This window comes from Bufo gargarizans, chromosome 4 (genome assembly GCF_014858855.1).
Source record: "Bufo gargarizans isolate SCDJY-AF-19 chromosome 4, ASM1485885v1, whole genome shotgun sequence".
In the NCBI taxonomy this organism is placed as follows: domain Eukaryota; kingdom Metazoa; phylum Chordata; class Amphibia; order Anura; family Bufonidae; genus Bufo; species Bufo gargarizans.
The window spans coordinates 377,437,329-377,460,079 of NC_058083.1; the positions used below are offsets into that span (position 1 = coordinate 377,437,329).

The 22,751-nt window shown below is 42.5% G+C and overlaps 1 protein-coding gene across 1 annotated transcript in view; it reads right to left on the minus strand.

Moving 5' to 3' along the window:
• Positions 1–22,751, minus strand: part of LOC122934466 (SPARC-related modular calcium-binding protein 2-like) — a 318,924-nt gene that overhangs the window by 40,520 nt on the left and 255,653 nt on the right. Inside the window, exon 9 of the mRNA XM_044289947.1 lies at positions 5,754–6,001. Coding sequence (XP_044145882.1) covers positions 5,754–6,001 — 248 coding nt within the window. The remainder of the gene's footprint in view (positions 1–5,753; positions 6,002–22,751) is intronic.

Here is a 22,751-nt window from a genome sequence, read left to right on the forward strand (position 1 = left end):
TGCCAAACTAATTTAATCAGTTTCTATGAGGAGGTAAGTTCTAGACTTGACAGCGGCGAATCAATGGATGTCGTGTATCTGGACTTCTCCAAAGCATTTGACACTGTACCACATAAAAGGTTAGTATATAAAATGAGAATGCTCGGACTGGGAGAAAACGTCTGTAAGTGGGTAAGTAACTGGCTCAATGATAGAAAACAGAGGGTGGTTATTAATGGTAAATACTCAGATTGGGTCACTGTCACTAGTGGGGTACCTCAGGGGTCAGTACTAGGCCCTATTCTCTTCAATATATTTATTAATGATCTTGTAGAAGGCTTGCATAGTAAAATATCAATTTTTGCAGATGACACTAAACTGTGTAAAGTAATTAACACTGAAGAGGACAGTATACTACTACAGAGGGATCTGGATAGATTAGAGGCTTGGGCAGATAAGTGGCAGATGAGGTTTAACACTGACAAATGTAAAGTTATGCACATGGGAAGGAATAATGCAAGTCACCCGTACTTATTAAATGGTAAAACACTCGGTAACACTGACATGGAAAAAGATCTAGGAATTTTAATAAACAGCAAACTAAGCTGCAAAAAACAGTGCCAGGCAGCTGCTGCCAAGGCCAATAAGATAATGGGTTGCATCAAAAGGTGCATAGATGCCCGTGATGAGAACATAGTCCTACCACTTTACAAATCATTAGTCAGACCACACATGGAGTACTGTGTACAGTTCTGGGCTCCAGTGAACAAAGCAGACATAGCAGAGCTGGAGAGGGTCCAGAGGAGGGCAACTAAAGTAATAACTGGAATGGGGCAACTACAGTACCCTGAAAGATTATCAAAATTAGGGTTATTCACTTTAGAAAAAAGACGACTGAGAGGAGATCTAATTAATATGTATAAATATATCAGGGGTCAGTACAGAGATCTATCCCGTCATCTATTTATTCCCAGGACGGTGACTGTGACGAGGGGACATCCTCTGCGTCTGGAGGAAAGAAGGTTTGTACACAAACATAGAAGAGGATTCTTTACGGTAAGAGCAGTGAGACTATGGAACTCTCTGCCTGAGGAGTTGGTGATGGTGAGTACAATAAAGGAATTCAAAAGGGGCCTGGATGTATTTCTGGAGCGTAATAATATTACAGGCTATAGCTACTAGAGAGATATCGTTGATCCAGGGATTTATTCTGATTGCCTGATTGGAGTCGGGAAGGAATTTTTATTCCCCTAAAGTGAGGAAAATTGGCTTCTACCTCACAGGGGTTTTTTGCCTTCCTCTGGATCAACTTGCAGGATGACAGGCCGAACTGGATGGACAAATGTCTTTTTTCGGCCTTATGTACTATGTTAGTATGTTACAGACCAAAAGTTTGGACACACCTTCTCATTCAAAGAGTTTTCTTTATTTTCATGACTATGAAAATTGTAGATTCACACTGAAGGCATCAAAACTATAAATTAACACATGTGTAATTATATACATAACAAAAAAGTGTGAAACAACTAAAAATATGTGATATTCTAGGTTCTTCAAAGTAGCCACCTTTTGCTTTGATTAGGCAGTCACCTGAAATGGTCTTCCAACAGTCTTGAAGGAGTTCCCAGAGATGCTTAGCACTTTTTGGCCCTTTTACCTTCACTCTGCGGTCCAGCTCACCCCAAACCATCTTGATTGGGTTCAGGTCCGGTGACTGTGGAGGCCAGGTCATCTGGCGCAGCACCCCATCACTCTCCTTCATGGTCAAATAGCCCTTACACAGCCTGGAGGTGTGTATGGGTTCATTGTCCTGTTGAAAAATAAATGATGGTCCAACTAAACGCAAACCGGATGGAATAGCATGCCACTGCAAGATGCTGTGGTAGCCATGCTGGTTCAGTATGCCTTCAATTTTGAAAAAATCCCCAACAGTGTCACCAGCAAAGGTGACTGACAATTTTTCGGACTGACTGACCGGAAATCTGTGCTTTGGTCTGATGAGTCCAAACTTGAGCTCTTTGGTTCCAACCACCGTGTCTTTGTGCGACGCAGAAAAGGTGAACGGATGGACTCTACATGCCTGGTTCCCACCGTGAAACATGGAGGAGGAGGTGTTATGGTGTGGGGATGCTTTGCTGGTGACACTGTTGGGGATTTATTCAAAATTGAAGGCATACTGAATCAGCATGGCTACCACAGCATCTTGCAGTGGCATGCTATTCCATCCGGTTTGCGTTTAGTTGGACCATCATTTATTTTTCAACAGGACAATGACCAAGACCCCTATATGAACTTCTGCCGATTCTAAGCTGTAATAACCCTAGGTTGACTGTGATAAATACCGGAATATCCTGCAAACAACGGAGACCTGGCACGCTGGATAACTAAGACCACAGCAAAAAGACATCATAGACCGCAACTGCAGTCCAAATCCAGAGCGGTAGCAGGTGACTAGGTTCTCGGAGGACACCGGCTCTTCAGCGTAGCGGAGCGGTGCCCAGAGAAGCCTAGACCGGCGACAGCAGCAACCTGTGAGAGAATATCTATACTTACAGTGGACCAGAGCTTCACCAGCAGACATCAAGCAGTGAGTAATAGCAGGACGTCGCTCTAAAAACTCACTGTGATTCATCTACATAAAGATCCAGGAACTTTGCTCTTACTAAGAGATTGGGATACACTTGGGAAGTGAATACAGAGGACACAATTAGACCCCAAGAATACTCCTATTATTCCACTAGTCTAGCCATTATTGGGACCTAACTTTTACAAGTTGCAGAGTGGAGAACACCTTATGTTGCATTGACGCTTTACTATTTATTCGTATATTTGTATGTAATATATTGTTGCACTGATGCCTATTTATGGTTTTAGGTAGTTCCACTATCTTATATATCTTATATGTATTAATTGGGTATTTTAAGCTAATATTTTATACATCCATATTTTTAAGTAATAAATTAAATGTAATCTTTATATAAATTGTATATGATAATAAACAATCTATCACCATATATACCTGTTTTTCGCATGGTTCTACTTATAGAGAGAGTGCCCAGTATTATCTATCTCAATATACCAATAATATACTTTCTATATAGTGCATTTGGGTAACGCAGCATTTGTTTGCGGTTTAGCTGCATTAACTTAGCTACACGGAGTGACAAACGCCATTGGAACAAATAATGTCTACTGGTGTGATATGCCAGTTGCCCCCCCCCCCAACAAAGCGATTGAAGCAGGGGTGTTATATACCAATAATATAATTTCTATATAGTGAATTTGGGTAGTGCAGTTGGCAGCACTTGTTTGAGGTTTAGCTGCTTTAACTCAGCTACAGATAGTGACAAACGCTATTGGAACAAATAATTTCTACTGGTGTGATATACCAGTTGCGCCCCCCAAAAAACTGATTGAAGCAGAGGTGTTATATACCAATAATATACTTTCTATATAGTGCATTTGCGTAGTGCAGTATTTGTTTGCAGTTTGGCCTACAGTAAAATTGTTATTCAGTGACCGCATAATATACCTCGAGCCACATAATCAGAATTTATTTTATGTCAGTTCAATGCCTAATTTTTAAGGCCTGTATTCCTGTGGCCTGAAGTAACATTTTTCTAGGCTCCAACAGGGCACATTTCAGAGAATTTCCCTTTAAGACGCATAAAATTGTCACCTGATTGAGATACATATTTTTTGTTGAAATTTTTTTCACTTATCCCCCTCTAGTATGTCACTGTCCATGTTGTGTGACTATTTGTACACTTCTACTAAGTATTTGATAGCTGCAAATATGAGCTGAAGGCTTTTCAGGTTCGTCTGCTATTAAAGTGAATGGGGCCTGACGCAAACTTGCGGTTCGCGAACATTTGATCGCGTTCGAGAATCGTCCTGGTTGATGTTCGTCCATCACTAATTCTGGACCCCGGGGTATTTGGCAACGAAATGCACATAGCAGCACAAGCTGCCATATAGCTTTTCCAGTGTTTTTTTGATTGTCTTATGTGGGGGTTCATTTTTTGTGGGATGAGGTAACGTTTTCATTGATACCATTTTGGGGTACGGTATATCATGTGATATTTTTATAGATCAGATTGTCTATATTATTTATTTTATTTTTTTACCTGGTGTGGTAAGGTGCAGGGCACCGTATTGGATGGCAGGTAAGTATCACCGAGGTTCCTGGCGTCAGTGAAGTAAGAGCAGGGTTTTGTGTGTTAACAGCAGAGGCTGTTGACACCTTTAATACTTAGTATGGCTGCAAAGCCAATTCGGGCCGGCTTTTATTGAGAGTAGGTAAAGAGGTGGGCGGGTGCCTACTCCCCACGTTCCAGAACCAGGTTTTGGAGCTGGGATTTAAATTCCCAGGCAGCAACCTCAGCTGTGAGGTGAAGGAAGGAAAATCACATTGAGTCTGGGTGGTTTTTGAAGTGCGTGGAGATGAGGCCTGGACCCCGACACAGGCGTACAGAGCACCAAGCATCTTGTGGGAATACTTTATGTGGCTGTGCGATCGGCCAGGACAGGACTCATTCAAGTAAAGGAGCCAGGTGAAGCTCTGTGTTATTTTGTGTGTGAACTAACACCAAGTGACTACATTGCTTTTCTGTTTGAGCAAGTGTAAAATAAATGCTCTTTTGCTTTGTTACCTGGACTCCATTTGCCTCTATACTGCACCCACACCCCAGTCTACCGGAGTAATTACCCACAATAGTAAAAACATTTTTGAAAGAAATAAAATCTTGTTTTTTTTGTTGCCATTTTCAGAGAGCAATATTTTTTTTTTACATTTTTTGAGCGATTGTCTTATGTTGGGTCTCATTTTTTGTGGGATGATATGATGGTTTGATTGGTACAATTTTGGGAGACATATGACTTTTTGATAACTTTTTGTGAGGCAAGGTGACAAAAAAAGTTTTTCTTGCAGTTTTTTTTTTTTTTTACAGCATTCATCTGTAGAGGCATATCATGTGATATTTTTATAGAGCAGGTTGTTATGGATGTGGCGATACCAAATTTGTCTAGTTTACAAAGTAAAAGCATTTTTGAAAAAAAAAAATCTTGTTTTTGTGTTTTTTTAGCACGATGTAGGGTCTCATTTTTTGGGAGATGAGATGATGCTTTGATTGGTACCATTTTGGGGTTTATAAGATTTTTTTGATTGGTATTACACTTGGTATTACACTTTTTTATGAGACAAGGTGACACTTTTTTTTTACTTGGAACTTTCATTTTTTTATTATGTAAAACACTTATCTTAACTTTTTTAAACGTTTTTTTGTACCACTGTGGGACTTTAACTTTTGGGGGTCTGCTTGCCTGATGGCGGAATTGCAAGGATTAATGTGTCGGCATCTGTGCTTTCACCAATGCCAGCGCATACAGCAGGGGCTTGGATGTCAGTGACTGCCGAGCCCCTGCTGCTGATCGGGCAGGTGCAGCTCCTGCACCCGCCCAATCAGCGCATTGTACTTGTACGGCGCTAGTCCGGAAGTCACTTCTCGCAGCACCATACTATTACGGCGCTGGTCGGGAAGGGGTTAAGGAGCCTCTGTGTTATAGCTTGCAAATATAACTTTTTTTGTTAGCTAATAAAAGTATTAATGTTATAATAATTTTGAACTTTGCCTCTAAAGCACGACTAAGCATGAGACTTCTGGGTTCATACTGGGTTGCTCTATTACGGACATTAAACTTATTAACATATAATCTTTCTCTTGTATGTATAGGATATAAATGTTTCATACATTTATCTAAAAATGTGATCTTACCTTCATCTTTTGTAACACCAAGACATCCCATTAATTCATGGACAGATAAAGACTTGTCATTATTCACATCACAGTATTCAACAAACTTTTTCACACATTTTTTGGGCTTTGATTTTTTTCGTAACAATCTCTTGAATGGCTTAATTTCCTTCTTTCCAATGTCCCCACTTGAATTTTTATCAAGTTGCTTGAAGTACCAGTGTACAACTCTTTCTTCCAAAGTATGGTTTGGATCCGGTTCTGAAACCCTAATATAAATGAAGAACACAAAAATAATATGTCTGAGACAGTATATAGTGGTGTAATGTCACACTAATTTAATCAATTTCTATGAAGAGCTAAGTTCTAGACTTTCCCGGGATGAGTCAATGCATGTCATATATCTTGACTTCTCTATAAAAAAAAAATTGATACTGTGCCACATAAAAGGTTAGTATACAAAATGAGAATCCTTGGCCTGGGAGAAAATGTGTGTATGTGGGTAAGTAACTGGTGTAGTGATATAAAAGAGGGTACTTATTAATGGCACATACACAGATTAGGTCAATGTCACTAGTTGGGTACTTCAGGGGTTAATACTGGGCCCTACTCTATGCCATACACTAAACTGTTTAAAGTAAGTAACATAAAAGTGGACAGTATAGTGCTACATATAGATCTGTGTAGATTGGAGGCTTGGGCAGAAAAGTGGAAGTGAGGTTTAACGCTGACAAATGTAAGGTTATGCACATGGGAAAGAATAATACAAGTCACCAGTACATAGTGTCTTTTCTTGCATAATCCCCATTTAGTATGTGTTCCATTATTGACAGTCCAGTGCACATCTTGTCTAATGTATGCAGTCCTGGAACAGCCGTTTGAGGGTGCATATCTTTGTTTAAAATATGAGCAAATTGCCCGTTTGGAATCACACATCGAGTTTCAACACTGAGAACAGTTCACAATTTGGAACAGAATTTGCTGCTCACTGAGCAGACACTCTATAGTGTAGATGTGGTAGCAGGGAGGCTGAAGAAAGTGATGAAGCCAGCTGGGTAACAGTTAAAAAGTGGGGTAGAGGGAAGAGTGTCAGGGAGGCTAGCCTTGATCTGACACAACCCAACAAGATTGCAAGGTTTGCAGATGAGGGGGATGTCAGTTCAGGGAGAGCACTGCTGCAGCCAAGCGCTTCCTCTGCCAGTCAGGGGAATGTCAGCTCCAGTAAGGAGGGGACCAGGAGAGAAGGGCAGGCCAGACAGATGCTGATAGTGGGAGACTCAATTATTAGGGGTACGGATAGGGCGATCTCTCACAAAAGACAGGGATCTTCGAACGGTGTGTTGTCTTCTTGGCGCTCGAGTTCGACACATCACGGATCGGGTTGACAGATTACTGGGATGGGCTGGAGAAGATCCAGCATTCATGGTTAGTGTTGATCGAGCATGCTTGGCTGAACACTATTTCGGCTCAAGCATCTCGATGCTTGATACATGGCGGTATTTGGCCGAATACTGCATGTGCTTGAGCGCAATCTCGAGTTTTCTCCCTGCACATTTGCTGGCTGCTATGCAGGTAAGTACTGCCCTTCACTATAATGCCATAGCCATGTTGGTAACTGGCATTGCAGTGATTGGCTGGCTAGAATGCGTCATCGGGTGTTATACAACAGTGTTAGTCAGGGAGAGCTGTGCTGAAGAAGGGAAAGATAGTGTAGGGAGTGAATTTTTTTTGGGGTAAGTTATTTTTTTTGTAAGTTTAAAAACTTGTCAGAGACCTAAAAGTCCTTTTAACGGACTATTGTTGTGTGTGGCAACAGCAATATATATTTTTAGCGCAATCTGAGCTAAATTGCTAAGATTTAACAGACCCAAAAGTCCTTTTAAGGACTGTTGTGTGTGGCACCAATATCTATTTTTTGCACATCCTGCGCTTAATAGCATGCAATAGTGAGGCCGCTGCAGAAATTATCGGTGGTATTTCTCCTGTGTAATGTTTCGACATCCAAAATACCTGTGACATTCCCTGTAATTTTATATTAGCCGCTGCTGACATCAGCAATAGTTAGGCCACTGCAGACAGCAACATTATGTGTAACGTGAGTGCATCCCAAAAATATCTGTGACATCCAGTGTACTTTTTCCGTGGACGGTGTCCACTGTGGACAGTGACATTAGTGGCACTACATCTCCTGTGTAACGTGTGCACATCCCAAATACCTGTGACATTCCCTGTAATTTTATATTAGCGACTACTGACATCAGTGACATTATCTGTGGTATTTCTCTTGTGTAACATTTCCACATTCAAAATACCTGTGACATTCCCTGTTTTTTTTTTTATTAGCCGCTGCTGACATCTGCGACATTATCTGCGCTATTTCTCCTGTGTAATGTTTCCACATCCCAAATACCTATGACATTCCCTGTAATTTTTTATTAGCCACTGGTGACATCAGCGACATTATCTGCGGTATATCTTCTGCATGACGTTTCAACATCCCAAATACCTTTTTATTTTTTTGCGCATACACTTACAAATCTTAAACTACTGTACGTGTGACATACTTTGAAGCATATATAAAATTTAATATGAAGAAGGCGAGCAGTAATGGACAGGAAAGTGGCCGTGATGCTGATGGTGCTGTGACCCTGGGCGCGTTAAAACTGTGCCTGCTGCCAGAGCACAAGAAAAACAATCATCCACGATACCTAGCTTCATGTCACAGTTTGCAGGGCGGCACAGGACAATGCTCACGAAGTAAGACCAGTGCGGCCAGGTGATTGGTTGGACTGCAGCAGATAATGCACCACCCTGTCTTCCACAAAGTCCAGTCTCAGTAGCCAAGAGTCTGGTCAACACAATCCACGTCCTGATCCTCCTTCCTCCCACCATGGAGAGTCTTGCCAAACAAGTGATCCCACACTTGGATATTCTGTGGAGCACTTTTCAGTGCCATTCCTTCATTTGGGCCTCTCAACAAGCCTGCTTGAAGAGGGACATGAGGTCTTGTGCCCTGATTCCCAAACTCTGGAGCCTCCACAGTCACAAGAAGATGATGGTGGGGAACGGCAATTCGTTTTTCACGAGGTGGAGGCTGAGGATGAACAGTTGCCAATAAGTGAAAGGCAATTAGTGTCTCAAGAGGTTGATAATGAGGATGAGACACAGTTGTCAATAACTGAGTTTGTTAGGTCAACAAGGATGAGCAGAGTGAGGAAGTAGAAGAGGAGGTGGTGGACGATGAAGTCACTGACCCAACCTGGAAAGGTGTCAAGCCGAGCAAGGACAGCAGTACAGGGGGGAGGGATCAGCATCACCACAACAGGCCGGAAGAGGCAGTGGGGTGGCAAAAGGGAGAAGGCAGGTCACACCAAAAAGACCCGCAACTGTTCCCCGTAGCACACCCTTGCAGAAATCTCACTTGCGAAGGGGTAGCTTTTTTGAGGAAACTGTGGATGACAAAATATTGTAATTTGCAACCTGTGCCATACAAAAATGAGCAGGGGTGTGAACACTAGCAACCTCACCACCACCAGCATGATCCGCCACATGGCATCAAAGCACCGTAATTATTTCGGCCGAACTCCTGGGTCCACAATCTGTGTCTGCGGGTAACACCACTGCCTCCTCTTCCTCTGTGTTACGTGCTGGCCAATCTCCTGTCAAAGGCGCAGGCCCGGATGCCTCCCGCCCTGCACCTGGACCTTTGTAAGCACCATCAGTGACCATATCCACTTCCGTGCCAAAGCATACCATACAAATTTCCTTACCCCATTCCTCTTGCAGCACCAGTCAGCCATCAGTCGGTAGCTGCAAGCAGTGTAGCACTGCAGTGGGGAAGAGTCAACAAGCCATGCTTAAAGGGACACTGACAGGCCCAATAACCATAATTAGCTGTACATATCCATGCACAGGTCTTCTAATGTGCATTAAAAACATATAAGTATAACCCCTGTCCACATTATGAATACAGCAAACTCATGTTTTATAACCTGAAGTAATCGCTTTTCTTTCTGCCCAAGGGGCGAGGTTTCAGCTCCACAGCTTTCTATTGGGCATGCGCCGGATCTCGGAAGGTCGGGGACAGCAGAAGCCGCCCAGCGAAGTGAATATTGATGAGCTGGGCGGCGCTTCAAAACGGCGGTTGGGCTGATGCTGGCTGGGCACAAGTGGAGCTAAAACTACGCCCCTTGGGCAGAAAGAAAAGCGATTACTTCAGGTTATAAAACATGAGTTTGCTGTATTCATAATGTGGACAGGGGTTATACTTATATGTTTTTAATGCACATTAGAAGACCTGTGCATGGATATGTACAGCTAATTATGGTTATTGGGCCTGTCAGTGTCCCTTTAAGCATGGCTTGTTGACTCTTCCCCACTGCAGTGCTACACTGCTTGCAGCTACCGACTGATGGCTGACTGGTGCTGCAAGAGGAATTCACTTATCAATGTGTCCGTGGTTAAGTAGACCTTCCCAGTAACTGCGTTGGTCAGGGCACGGGTGATGTTCTGGGACACATGCCGGTGTAGGGCAGGCACGGCACATCGTGAAAAATAGTGGTGGCTGGGGGCTGCATAACGAGGGACGGCTGCTGACATCAGACTGTGGAAGGCCTCAGTGTCCACAAACCTAAATGGCAACATTTCAAGGGCCAGTATTTTTGAAAGTTGTGCATTTAGTGCTATGGACTTTTGGTGGGTGGCTGGGTATTTGCACTTGCGTTCAAATGCCTGGGGTAAGGAAATTTGTATGGTATGCTGGGGCACGGAAGTGGATATGGTCGCTGATGGGGCGGAGTTTTAGCTCCACTTGTGCCCAGCCAGCATCAGCCCAACCGCCGTTTTGAAGCGCCGCCCAGCTCATCAATATTCACTTCGCTGGGCGGCTTCTGCTGTCCCCGACCTTCCGAGATCCGCTGCATGCCCAATAGAAAGCTGTGGAGCTGAAACCTCGCCCCTTGGGCAGAAAGAACAGCGATTACTTCAGGTTATAAAACATGAGTTTACTGTATTCATAATGTGGACAGGGGTTATACTTATATGTTTTTAATGCACATTAGAAGACCTGTGCATGGATATGTACAGCTAATTATGGTTATTGGTCCTGTCAGTGTCCCTTTAAGCAGATCTGCTTAGGTGACAAAACAGCACACCACCGCAGAGCTGTGGCAGGGAATAAGAGACCAGACTGAGCTGTGGCTCTCGCCACTCAACCTAGAACCAGGCATGGTTGTGTCTGATAATAGCCATAACTTGGTGGCGGCTTTGGATCTCGGCAAGCTCACACACATCCCTAGCCCATGTCTTCAACTTAGCAGTTCAGCGGTTTCTCAAAATCTACCCCAATTTGCCTGAGCTACTGGTGAAGGTGCGCCGCATGTGTGCCCATTTCTGCAAGCCATTGACAGCTTCCGCCAGTCTGTCAACACTGTAGCAGCGCTTACAATTGCCAGCTCACTGTCGTGAGATGTGAGCACACGCTGGAATTCCACATTCCATATGTTGGCTAGGCTTTGTGAGCAGCAGAGGGCAGTAGTGGAATACCAGCTGCAACATCGTCGTCACTTTTCCAGTCAGCTTCCGCTCTTCACAAGTGAGGAGTGGGCATAAATGTCTGACCTCTGTGTGGTTTTAAGAAACTTTGAGGAATCAACACAGATGGTGAGCGGCGATAACGCTATTATCAGCGTCACCATCCCACTTCTTTGTCTACTCAAATGCTCGTTGCTCACAATTAAGGCCGACGCTTTGCATGTGGAAGATGTGGAAAAGGGGGAAGACATTACACAGGGTGATAGCCAGACCACCCTCAGTTCGTCTTCCTAGTGCAAATTGGATGATGATGAGGAGGAGCAGAAGGGTAATACCCATGGAAGTTTAATTCCATCTGTTCAGCATGATTGTTATACACTTCAAGAGGCCTGATATATACACACTCTTTCTTATTATCATATGTATTTGAATCTCTGGTTTAAAGATTCAAACTTTCAATGTGTCAATTTTAATTATTTGGTCAAGGTAATACCAGTGTTGTGTAAGGGACTGTGAACCCTTCACAAAATATCGCATTGTCCTGTGGGTTGGGCGCATTAGCGTTTCATCACTACTGCATGTCTCGAGATGTCACACCCATTATGCACTCTTCCTGCTTGGGGAACGCGCGTTACGTTCCATTGTTTTGAGCGTGACTTTACTTCCTGGTGGAGCGCATTTGCGTTCCACTGACCGGATGTCCGGGCATGGAGCTGCATGTGTATCAGGCATGCGCTCCATTCCCCTAATGTTCCACAACCCCTTGCACTATATAGTGGAGGTGCGACCTGATATGGTGTTGGACATCCAAATCGAGGTGGACCATGTCGCTATTGCCATGGCAGCTAAACATCCACTGTACACGTGAGTGGTCCTTGTGACCAGCAGCTTTCTTGGATCAGACTTTACCTATTGCAGCCTCTTAAATAGACCCTCGGGATACTCCATATACTTAAGGACAGCAATTGAAAACATGTATCGAGCTTAGATATGTATCGGGCTTCATATACATATATATATATATATATACATACAGTAAAGACCAAAAGTTTGGACACACCTTCTCATTCAAAGAGTTTTCTTTATTTTCATGACTATGGAAATTGTAGATTCACACTGAAGGCATCAAAACTATGAATTAACACGTGGAAATATATACATAATAAAAAAGTGTTAAACAACTGAAAATATGTCATATTCTAGGTTCTTCAAAGTAGCCACCTTTTGCTTTGATTACTGCTTTGCACACTCTTGGCATTCTCTTGATGAGCTTCAAGAGGTAGTCACCTGAAATGGTCTTCCAACAGTCTTGAAGGAGTTCCCAGAGATGCTTAGCACTTGTTGGCCCTTTTGCCTTCATTCTGCAGTCCAACTCACCCAAACCATCTCAATTGGTTTCAGGTCCGGTGACTGTGGAGGCCAGGTCATCTGGCGCAGCACCCCATCACTCTCCTTCATGGTCAAATAGCCCTTACACAGCCTGGAGGTGTGTTTGGGGTCATTGTCCTGATGAAAAATAAATGATGGTCCAACTAAACGCAAACCGGATGGAATAGCATGCCACTGCAAGATGCTGTGGTAGCCATGCTGGTTCAGTATGCCTTCAATTTTGAATAAATCCCCAACAGTGTCACCAGCAAAGCACCCCCATACCATCACACCTCCTCCTCCATGCTTCACGGTGGGAACCAGGCATATAGAGTCCATCCGTTCAACTTTTCTGCGTCGCACAAAGACACGGTGATTGGAACCAAAGATCTCAAATTTGGACTCATCAGACCAAAGCACAGATTTCCACTGGTCTAATGTCCATTCCTTGTGTTCTTTAGCCCAAACAAGTCTCTTCTGCTTGTTGCCTGTCCTTAGCAGTGGTTTCCTAGCAGATATTCTACCATGAAGGCCTGATTCACACAGTCTCCTCTTAACAGTTGTTCTAGAGCTGTGTCTGCTGCTAGAACTTTGTGTGGCATTGACCTGGTCTCTAATCTGAGCTGCTGTTAACCTGCGATTTCTGAGGCTGGTGACTCGGATGAACTTATCCTCAGCAGCAGATGTGACGCATGTGAGCCAGTTTCTTTGTAGCGCTTGATGGTTTTTGTGAATGCACTTGGGGACACTTTAAAAGTTTTCCCAATTTTTCGGACTGACTGACCTTCATTTCTTAAAGTAATGATGGCCACTTGTATTTCTTTACTTAGCTGCTTTTTTCTTGCCATAATACAAATTCTAACAGTCTATTCAGTAGGACTATCAGCTGTGTATCCACCTGACTTCTCCACAACACAACTGATGGTCCCAACACCATTTATAAGGCAAGAAATCCCACTTATTAAATCTGACAGGGCACACCTGTGAAGTGAAAACCATTTCAGGTGACTACCTCTTGAAGCTCATCAAGAGAATGCCAAGAGTGTGCAAAGCAGTAATCAAAGCAAAAGGTGGCTACTTTGAAGAACCTAGAATATGACATATTTTCAGTTGTTTCACACTTTTTTGTTATGTATATAATTCCACATGTGTTAATTTATAGTTTTGATGCCTTCAGTGTGAATCTACAATTTTTATAGTCATGAAAATAAAGAAAACTCTTTGAATGAAAAGGTGTGTCGAAACTTTTGGTCTGTACTATATATATATATATATATATATATATATACACTGCTTAACACAAAAATAACACATCCTAGATCTGAATTAATTAAATATTCTTCTGAAATACTTTGTTCTTTACATATTTGAATGTGCTGACAACAAAATCACACAAAAATAAAAAAAATGGAAATTAAATTTTTCAATCCATGATGGATTTGTCTGGATTTGGAGTCACACTCAAAATTAAACTGGAAAAACACACTACAGGCTGATCCAACTTTGATGTAATGAGGCTCAGTAGTGTGTGTGGCCTCCACGTGCCTGTATGACCTCCCTACAACGCCTGTGCATGCTCCTGATGAGGTGGCAGACGGTCTCCTGAGGGATCTCCTCCCAGACCTGCACTAAAGCATCTGCCAACTCCTGGACAGTCTGTGGTGCAAAGTGACGTTGGTGGATAGAGCGAGACATGATGTCCCAGATGTGCTCAATTGGATTCAGGTCTGGGGAACGGAAGGGCCAGTCCATAGCATCAATGCCTTTGTCTTGCAGGAACTGCTGACACACGCCAGCCACATGAGGTCTAGCATTGTCTTGCATTAAGAGGAACCCAGGGCCAACCGCACCAGCATATGGTCTCACAATGGGTCTGAAGATCTCATCTCGGTACCTAATGGCAGTCAGGCTACCTCTGGCGAGCACATGGAGGTCTGTGCGGCCCTCCAAAGAAATGCCACCCCACACCATTACTGACCCAATGCCAAACCGGTCATGCTGGAGGATGTTGCAGGCAGCAGAACATTCTCCACGGCGTCTCCAGACTCTGTCACGTCTGTCATGTGCTCAGTGTGAACCTCCTTTCATCTGTGAAGAGCACAGGGCACCAGTGGTGAATATGCCAATCTTGGTGTTCTCTGGCAAATGCCAAACGTCCTGCACGGTGTTGGGCTGTAAGCACAACCCCCACTTGTGGACTTTGGGCCCTCATAACACCCTCATGGAGTCTGTTTTTGACCGTTTGAGCAGACACATGCACATTTGTGGCCTGCTGGAGGTCATTTTGCAGGGCTCTGGCAGTGCTCATCCTGTTCCTCCTTGCACAAAGGCGGAGGTAGCGGTCCTGATGCTGGATTGTTGCCCTCCTACAGCCTCCTCCACATCTCCTGATGTACTGGCCTGTCTCTTGGTAGCGCCTCCATGCTCTGAACACTACGCTGACAGACACAGCAAACCTTCTTGCCACAGCTCGCATTGATGTGCCATCCTGGATAAGATGCACTACCTGAGCCACTTGTGTGGGTTCTAGACTCCGTCTCATGCTACCACTAGAGTGAAAGCACCGCCAGCATTCAAAAGTGACCAAAACATCAGCCAGGAAGCATAGGAACGCCTTTATTGGGGGTGTCTTGCTAATTGCTTATAATTTCCACCTGTTGTTTATCCCATTTGCACAACAGCATGTGAAATTGATTGTCACTCAGTGTTGCTTCCTAAGTGGACAGTTTGATTTCACAGAAGTGTGATTGACTTGGAGTTACATTGTGTTGTTTAAGTGTTCCCTTTATTTTTTTGAGCAGTGTATATATATTGAGCTGAGATATATGCCAGGCTCTCAGGCTACATCTCTTTATTTGTCCTGAGCCATAAATCAAACATACAGTTGCAAGAAAAAGTATGTGAACCCTTTAGAATAATATGGATTTCTGCACAAATTGGTCATAAAATGTGATCTACTCTTCATCTAAGTCACAACAATAGATAATCACAGTCTGCTTAAACTAATAACACACAAAGAATTAAATGTTACCATGTTTTTATTGAACACACCATGTAAACATTCACAGTGCAGGTGGAAAAGTATGTGAACCCTTGGATTTAATAACTGGTTGAACCTCCTTTGGCAGAAATAACTTCAACCAAACGTTTCCTGTAGTTGCAGATCAGAAGTGCACAATGGCCAGAAGTAATTCTTGACCATTCCTCTTTACAGACCTGTTTCAGTTCAGCAATATTCTTGGGATGTCTGGTGTGAATCGCTTTCTTGAGGTCATGCCACAGCATCTCAATCGGGTTGAGGTCAGGACTTTGACTGGGCCACTCCAGAAGGCGTATTTTCTTCTGTTTAAGCCATTCTGTTGTTGATTTACTTCTATGCTTTGGGTCGTTGTCCTGTTTCAACACCCATCTTCTGTTCAGCTTCAGCTGGTGGACAGATGGCCTTAAGTTCTCCTGCAAAATGTCTTGATAAACTTGGCAATAAATTTTTTCTTCGATAATAGCAATCCGTTCAGGCCCTGACGCAGCAAAGCAGACCCATCCACAGTTGGGATGAGGTTTTGATGCTGGTGTGCTGTGCCTCTTTTTCTCCACACATAGTGTTGTGTGTTTCTTCCAAACCACTCAACTTTGGTTTCATCTGTCCACAGAATATTTTGTCAGTACTGCTGTGGAACATCCAGGTGCTCTTGTGCAAACTGTAAATGTGCAGCAATGTTTTTTTTGGACAGCAGTGGCTTCCTCTGTGGTATCCTCCCATGAAATCCAATCGTGTTTAGTGTTTCACTTATCGTAGATTCTCTAACAGGGATGTTAGCATATGCCAGAGACTTTTGTAAGTCTTTAGCTGACACTCTAGGATTCTTCTTCACCTCATTGAGCAGTCTGCGCTGTGCTCTTGCAGTCATCTTTACAGGACGGCCACTCCTAGGGAGAGTAGCAGCAATGCTGAACTTTCTCCTTTTATGGACAATTTGTCTTACCATGGACTGATGAACAGCAAGGCTTTTGGAGATACTTTTATAACCCTTTCCAGCTTTATGCAAGTCAACAATTCTTAATCGTAGGTCTTCTCAGAGCTCTTTTGTGCAAGGCATCATTCACATCAAGCAATGCATCATTCACATCAGCAAACCCAGAACTGGTGTGTGTTTTTTTTATAGGGCAGGGCAGCTGTAACCAACACCTCCATTCTCATCTCATTGATTGGACTCCACTTGGCTGACACCTCACTCCAATTAGCTCTTGGAGATGTCATTAGTCTAGGGCAGGGGTGGCCAACCTGTGGCTCTTGAGCCACACGCGGCTCTTTGCTTGTTCAAGTGAGGCTCTAGCTGTGAAGCCAGGAAGCAGTCAGGCCGGCTCACTCTCCACCCCATGCTCAGATCTCTTCTCCTGATCGGGCACTGTTACTACTTTGCAGCTCCACCTCACTCTCCACTACATCCTGATGCACACAGTGTGAGAAAGTAGTATGTGGAGACACGCACTATGACCTGACGTTCTGCTCATCAGGTCATAGTGGAGAGCGTGTCAGACCTGCAGAGTAGCAGGTGCCCGAGCAGGAGCCCAGTGCCTGATCCAGAGAGGGATGAGATTTTTTTTTAATAATAGAACTGAGCATGGGAGGTTTTGATCTGAGCATGGGGGGTTCTGATCTGAGCAATGGAGGTCTGATCTAAGCATGAGTGGGAAGATCTGAGCATGAGGGTTCATATTTGAGCATGGGCGGGCAGATCTGATCATGGGGGTCTTGTTTGAGCATGGGTTGGTCAGGTCTGAGCATGGGGGGTCAGATCTGGGAAGGGAGGAGATCTGAGCATGGGGGGATGTGAGCACTGAGGGTCTGATACTGGGATTCTGATTTGTGTTGTCTGATCCGAGCATTGGGGGTCTTATTTTGGAGGTCTGATTTGGAGGTCCGATGAGGTTTGGGGATCTTATTGTAGGTCAGATTAGGATTGGGGATCTGATTTAGGAGTCTGATCTGAGGTCTGATGAAAAATATATTGCTTTCTTTTTTTCTCTGCTAATGAAAAACAAGAAAAAAATAATTTTTTGCAGACCTCAGATCAATTTTTCTTTGTTAAAACCTGGGTGCATCTTGTAGGGCAAAAAATGCAGTGACTCGTGTGTAAATGTATAGCTTGTGGCTCCTGGTAGTTATATTTTTTTTTTGAGGCTCTTTGTGTGTGTAAGGTTGGCCACCCCTGGTCTAGGGGTTCACATACTTTTTCCACCTGCACTGTGAATGTTTACATGGTGTGTTCAATAAAAATGGTAATATTTAATTCTTTGTGTGTTATTAGTTTAAGCAGAATGTGATTGTCTATTGTTGTGACTTAGATGAAGATCAGATCACATTTTATGACCAATTTGTGCAGAAATCCAGATCATTCCAAAGGGTTCACATACTTTTTCTTGCAACTGTATGTGCCCAGCTTAATTATGTACCGGTTTTCATATATATATATATATATATATATATATATATGTGTGTATTGAGCTGAGCTATATACCGGGCTTTCAGGCTACAACTTTGTATTTGTCCTGAGCTATGAATCAAAGATATGTACCAGGCTTAATTGATTGAGGCTCTCTTGACTATACCTCAGGTAATCTGGCATTATATACATCTATACCTGAAGGTTTCTCTATTTGTCTTGGGCCAGCTATCAATTTTATGTGTATAGTTTTGAGTATTGATTTCTGAAACTATCAATTGATTGTCTCACAGATGTGTATTAACTGCCTATGGATTATAAGCTACACGGTCTACTGGGTTCTTACACAATTTTCTATCAGATTGGGAACTGTTACAATCAATGTTTCTTGAGTTTTATGCCTGATCACGTGTATTGATTGATGTGTGTGCAAATAGATGCTTCGGATATTTAATGTATTAACAACCAGATTTAACTGTATCATTAGCTTTTGATGGTTTGATTATTAGTTTGTTACTAGTTTTTTCTGGACCAATTTGTTTTGTACTTTTCACTTTTTGCCCAATTTTCCACCCTGATGAACCAGTTACTGGGGAAATGCATTGGGAATATTTAGGGAATTGCGAGGGTAAGATAGCACAGGAACGGGAACACAGGCCATCCACCATCAGGGTGTTCCTGAGGGTTGAGGCATTAGTTAGGGACATATTAGGGATTTTCCCCCCTATCGCACATTACCCACCCTCCCCTCTGCATACAGTTGTATAGGTCTGTTTTCGTTTGGTCCATCATGATCAATGTTTGTTACACTTTAGAGGTCCTCTTACACTCTGGCCTGTCTCCGGCGCATACCCTGTTTCCTGACCTCATTGACCTCTGGGCAGGCATATACGAACAGTGGCCCAAACTAGCATAGTGCAATCTCTTTCTTTATTGCCCAGCCTCCAGTGTCATTTTGGAAAGGGTTTTCAGCAATGCAGGGGCTGTGGTGACAACCAAACGGACCAAGTTAGCCTCTGCCAGAGTTCAAAACATCACTATTGTCCAAAGTAACCAAGCCTTGATTCGGGACAATTTTCACACTCCTACAGCTGAGGATGATGAATAACTCTGGCATTGCTGATGGAGCCCAATCTTGCCGCTGTTGCTCTCTGCCTGCTTTTCTGCCTACCATTATGTTGCTTACTTACCATCATGTTCAGTATGAACTTAGGTAGAGGGAGAGAAAAAAAATCATAAAAAAAGAATGAAAAGAGATCACATTTTCCTTAAATTTCTGAGTCTTAGGAGACTAGAGCATGTTATATACCAATTTCCAGGGCAACTGGAGTCAATTTGGTTCAGCCCAGCCAATACTACCTGACCTTGCCAGTGTTCATTGACTATGCTTCTCTGCCAGAAGAATTTACCACTATTGTGAAACTAGCCTTACCTCTGTAGCCCCTTCACAGTTTTCCACAATGAAAATCTATGTAAAAAGCATTTGCATTTGATTTGTGCTGCTGAGAAGTGGGTTAGAAACCCCATAAACTCTAGCAATCTGCTTTTTTGCACATTAAAGTAATGTACCTGTTGACTCCTGTATTTGAAGAGGACCACAGCATTGCATCTTGTTCTACATTATAGATAACTTATAACATCAAGGTGCTCAGCCAACAGGCAAGCAAGACATCATAGCTAGGTGCATCTATGATCATCCCTAACAACTGCCTGCTAGTTGTACAGGTGTGCTAGTGCTTGGCGGATACCAAGCAGCTGAAGAGACAAGTCTGGTTGTCCTAGGAGAGTGAGTGCATCCACAGACTTCAATGTGTGCTGTAGCATTTTAAAATTATTACTAGCCAGTATTACACTATACAGGATTATAAACAGAGATATGTATCTCTCTTAAGGGACAGGACAGTATTATATGCACAGAAGGTGAACAACCTATCAAGTCTGCTATCTGGAAATGTAATTAACATCAACAGTACTATTATATACATTGGAGTCTATTGTGAGAGTATATATTGAAACAGCATTCATATTTGGGATAACATTCATGTGCCTTTTATGATTTCTTAGATGTTGTTTTATATTGTGTTTTTTTGGATTTTTATTTTGATCCTTTTTATATTTTTATAGTAAATATTGCCAGATTTAATATACCTTGAGTACTAACCGCAACAGTGTGCATCTTCCTTTTCTTAAACCCTGACAGTGGCTGGAGGCATTACAATGTCACCCAGCTTTCCTACTATCCTTCACATTCCATGTGCAGAGGCATTAGAACATGTGAGAACTGTAACTGGATTTCTTCTTTAAGAGAAGTCATGCTCATGCCATGGATACACCCCCACTGACAGTCAACCTTAAGCTGCAGCATTTAAAGGGTTTCTTCAAAAATGGACCTGTATAAAATAATTTAAAAAAATCATTACCTTTTAAAATGTCCAACTGATCTCAATGGGCCTGCAGCAGTCATGTGCTGTTCATTGTTCAGGTGATGCTGCTGCTAGTCATTGGCCTTAGCGAACAAATTTCCATTCATTAATAGAAATCACTGCTGAAGCCATTGACTTGTGTAAACTATGAACATGATGTAACCACTCCAGGCCCAACAGGGACCGGAATGTCATTGTGGTAATAGCAGGACATTTTAAAATGTGAATAGGGTTTTTCTAAATTTTACACAACCCCATGATCTCTGTCTAATTTTAAAAACTACAGTATGTGTTGATGTAAACTTTATTTTTACCATGTTTAGACATGGTTCTGTTACTGTATCTATGTAGTAAGCTTGGTTTGCTACCCTATCTATGCAGAAAACTTGGTCCTGATAGCTTTTATATACAGTGAGATTGATACTGTATCTATACATCAAGTTTGATTCTGCTCTATGCAATAAACTTGGTTTTGTTGCTGTATTTCAACAGGAAGCTTGCTTTTGGCACTTATGTACCTACAGTATGTATTTAGGGTTCATAGTAGAGTCAGTAGAGGACCTCCAGGTACAATGAGACTATCTAGTGTGGGAATGAGAAAGCCAGGGTGACCAAATTGAGATAAACCTCAACCTAATCATATTATCCAAAATCTGCAGAGTTGATTGACTTTGTCTCTCCATTGCTGATGGATGGAGGGTCAGAGTCCATCCATTTTAAAGGAATAAATAATTTAACATCTTGAATAAGCCAAGTGCCCAGGCATCTCATCAGGGGTGAAATTGAGCTGTGGGAAGCCATAATACAATACGGTAGTTTCAGGTTGAACAGTTATATTGGTGTTCCATATCATATTTATGTAGTTGGCATGGCAGGTATCCAGGGCAGGTAAACAGATAGGGAGATATGAGCACATCAAGCCTTCACACCTCAAATACACGATCAGATTAACACAGATACACTTGAGGAAAAGAGGTATGGAACCACCTGTTGAGGAGTTTAAATAAGTACTGAATTCTAATACAATGTGAAAATCTGTGTGAATGAGAGTATAAGTTTAACTTCACTATCTGAGAACTGTTTCCCCAACTCATTTTCCCACTCCTGAACATAATATGGTTTTACTGGAAAGGAATGCAGGATGAAGAGAGAATAAATGTTAGAGACAGACCGGGCTTTAGGGGTGGATGAGATAGTTTTGCTAGCTAATGTAAATCTCTTAATTGGGTTTTAATAGTGTGAAAAAGGTCAACAGGACCCTCTAAAGGTAAATACGTGCATAAAAGACATATATTTGCTTGTGTGTTTTTGCAGTAATTAAAGGGAAATGTCTATCTGATGATCATGAGGTAAAATATTTTGTGGAGTGGAATGGAAGTGTGTTCATGGAGGGGCCAGGTCAATCAGTATATAAGAATGCCAGATAGGGCATTAGTGGAAAAGGTTTCTCTCAGAACTCAAAGTGGGAGACATAGCTCGCCAAGTGTTAATTGTGCCCTGGGTGAGTATGCTAGTAATCTCAGATTTTTTTTACTAAAGGTTTCAAGAGCCAGAGAAGAGCTTGTTGAGCAGGGATGAGCAAGTGATGTTCCAAATCAATATGTATGGAGGAAGTGAGCTTCTTAGGCAGTAAGAATAAATCTTAACCATCTAGAATTGCTCTACGATAACAATGTAGTCACAGGTTGCCTAAAAAAAAAAGGATTGGGGTAAATTAATGAGAATTGTCTGCATTACCTATAGGAATCTAAGAAGAATATAGGATTTCAGGATATTTTTTCCATCCCATCCAGATGTATGGAATATGCTTTGCTCTTTAACCTAGAGGAGTAGAGGATGGAAGTTCAAGGAATTTGCAAGCATCTGCAACCTTAAAACTTAAAACTTTGAGGGACTAATTAGGACTTTCAAAGGGAGCAAAGTGTTGAAGGGATTGAATTACTGCTGGGAGGACTGAAATATTTAGTGTTTCTGATTTGCTAAAATTAATCTTGAAGTTTTAACATTTGCAAAACGTGCATAAATCTGGAGATGTTCTGGTAAAGTTTCAGTTGGATTTGTAATTAAGACAACTAAATTGTCCGCAAAGGCAGCAGTTGAGCGAAAAAAGTTTGAAGGCCCTTGATTATTGGGAGGTGCAAATCATTTGTATAAGGGCAGGGGAAAGGGGAAAACCCTGCCTGGTCCCATTCCCAATATGGAAGGGGCCAGACAGGGAGCCAATAATCCTCACCCGTGGACTAGGGTTTGTG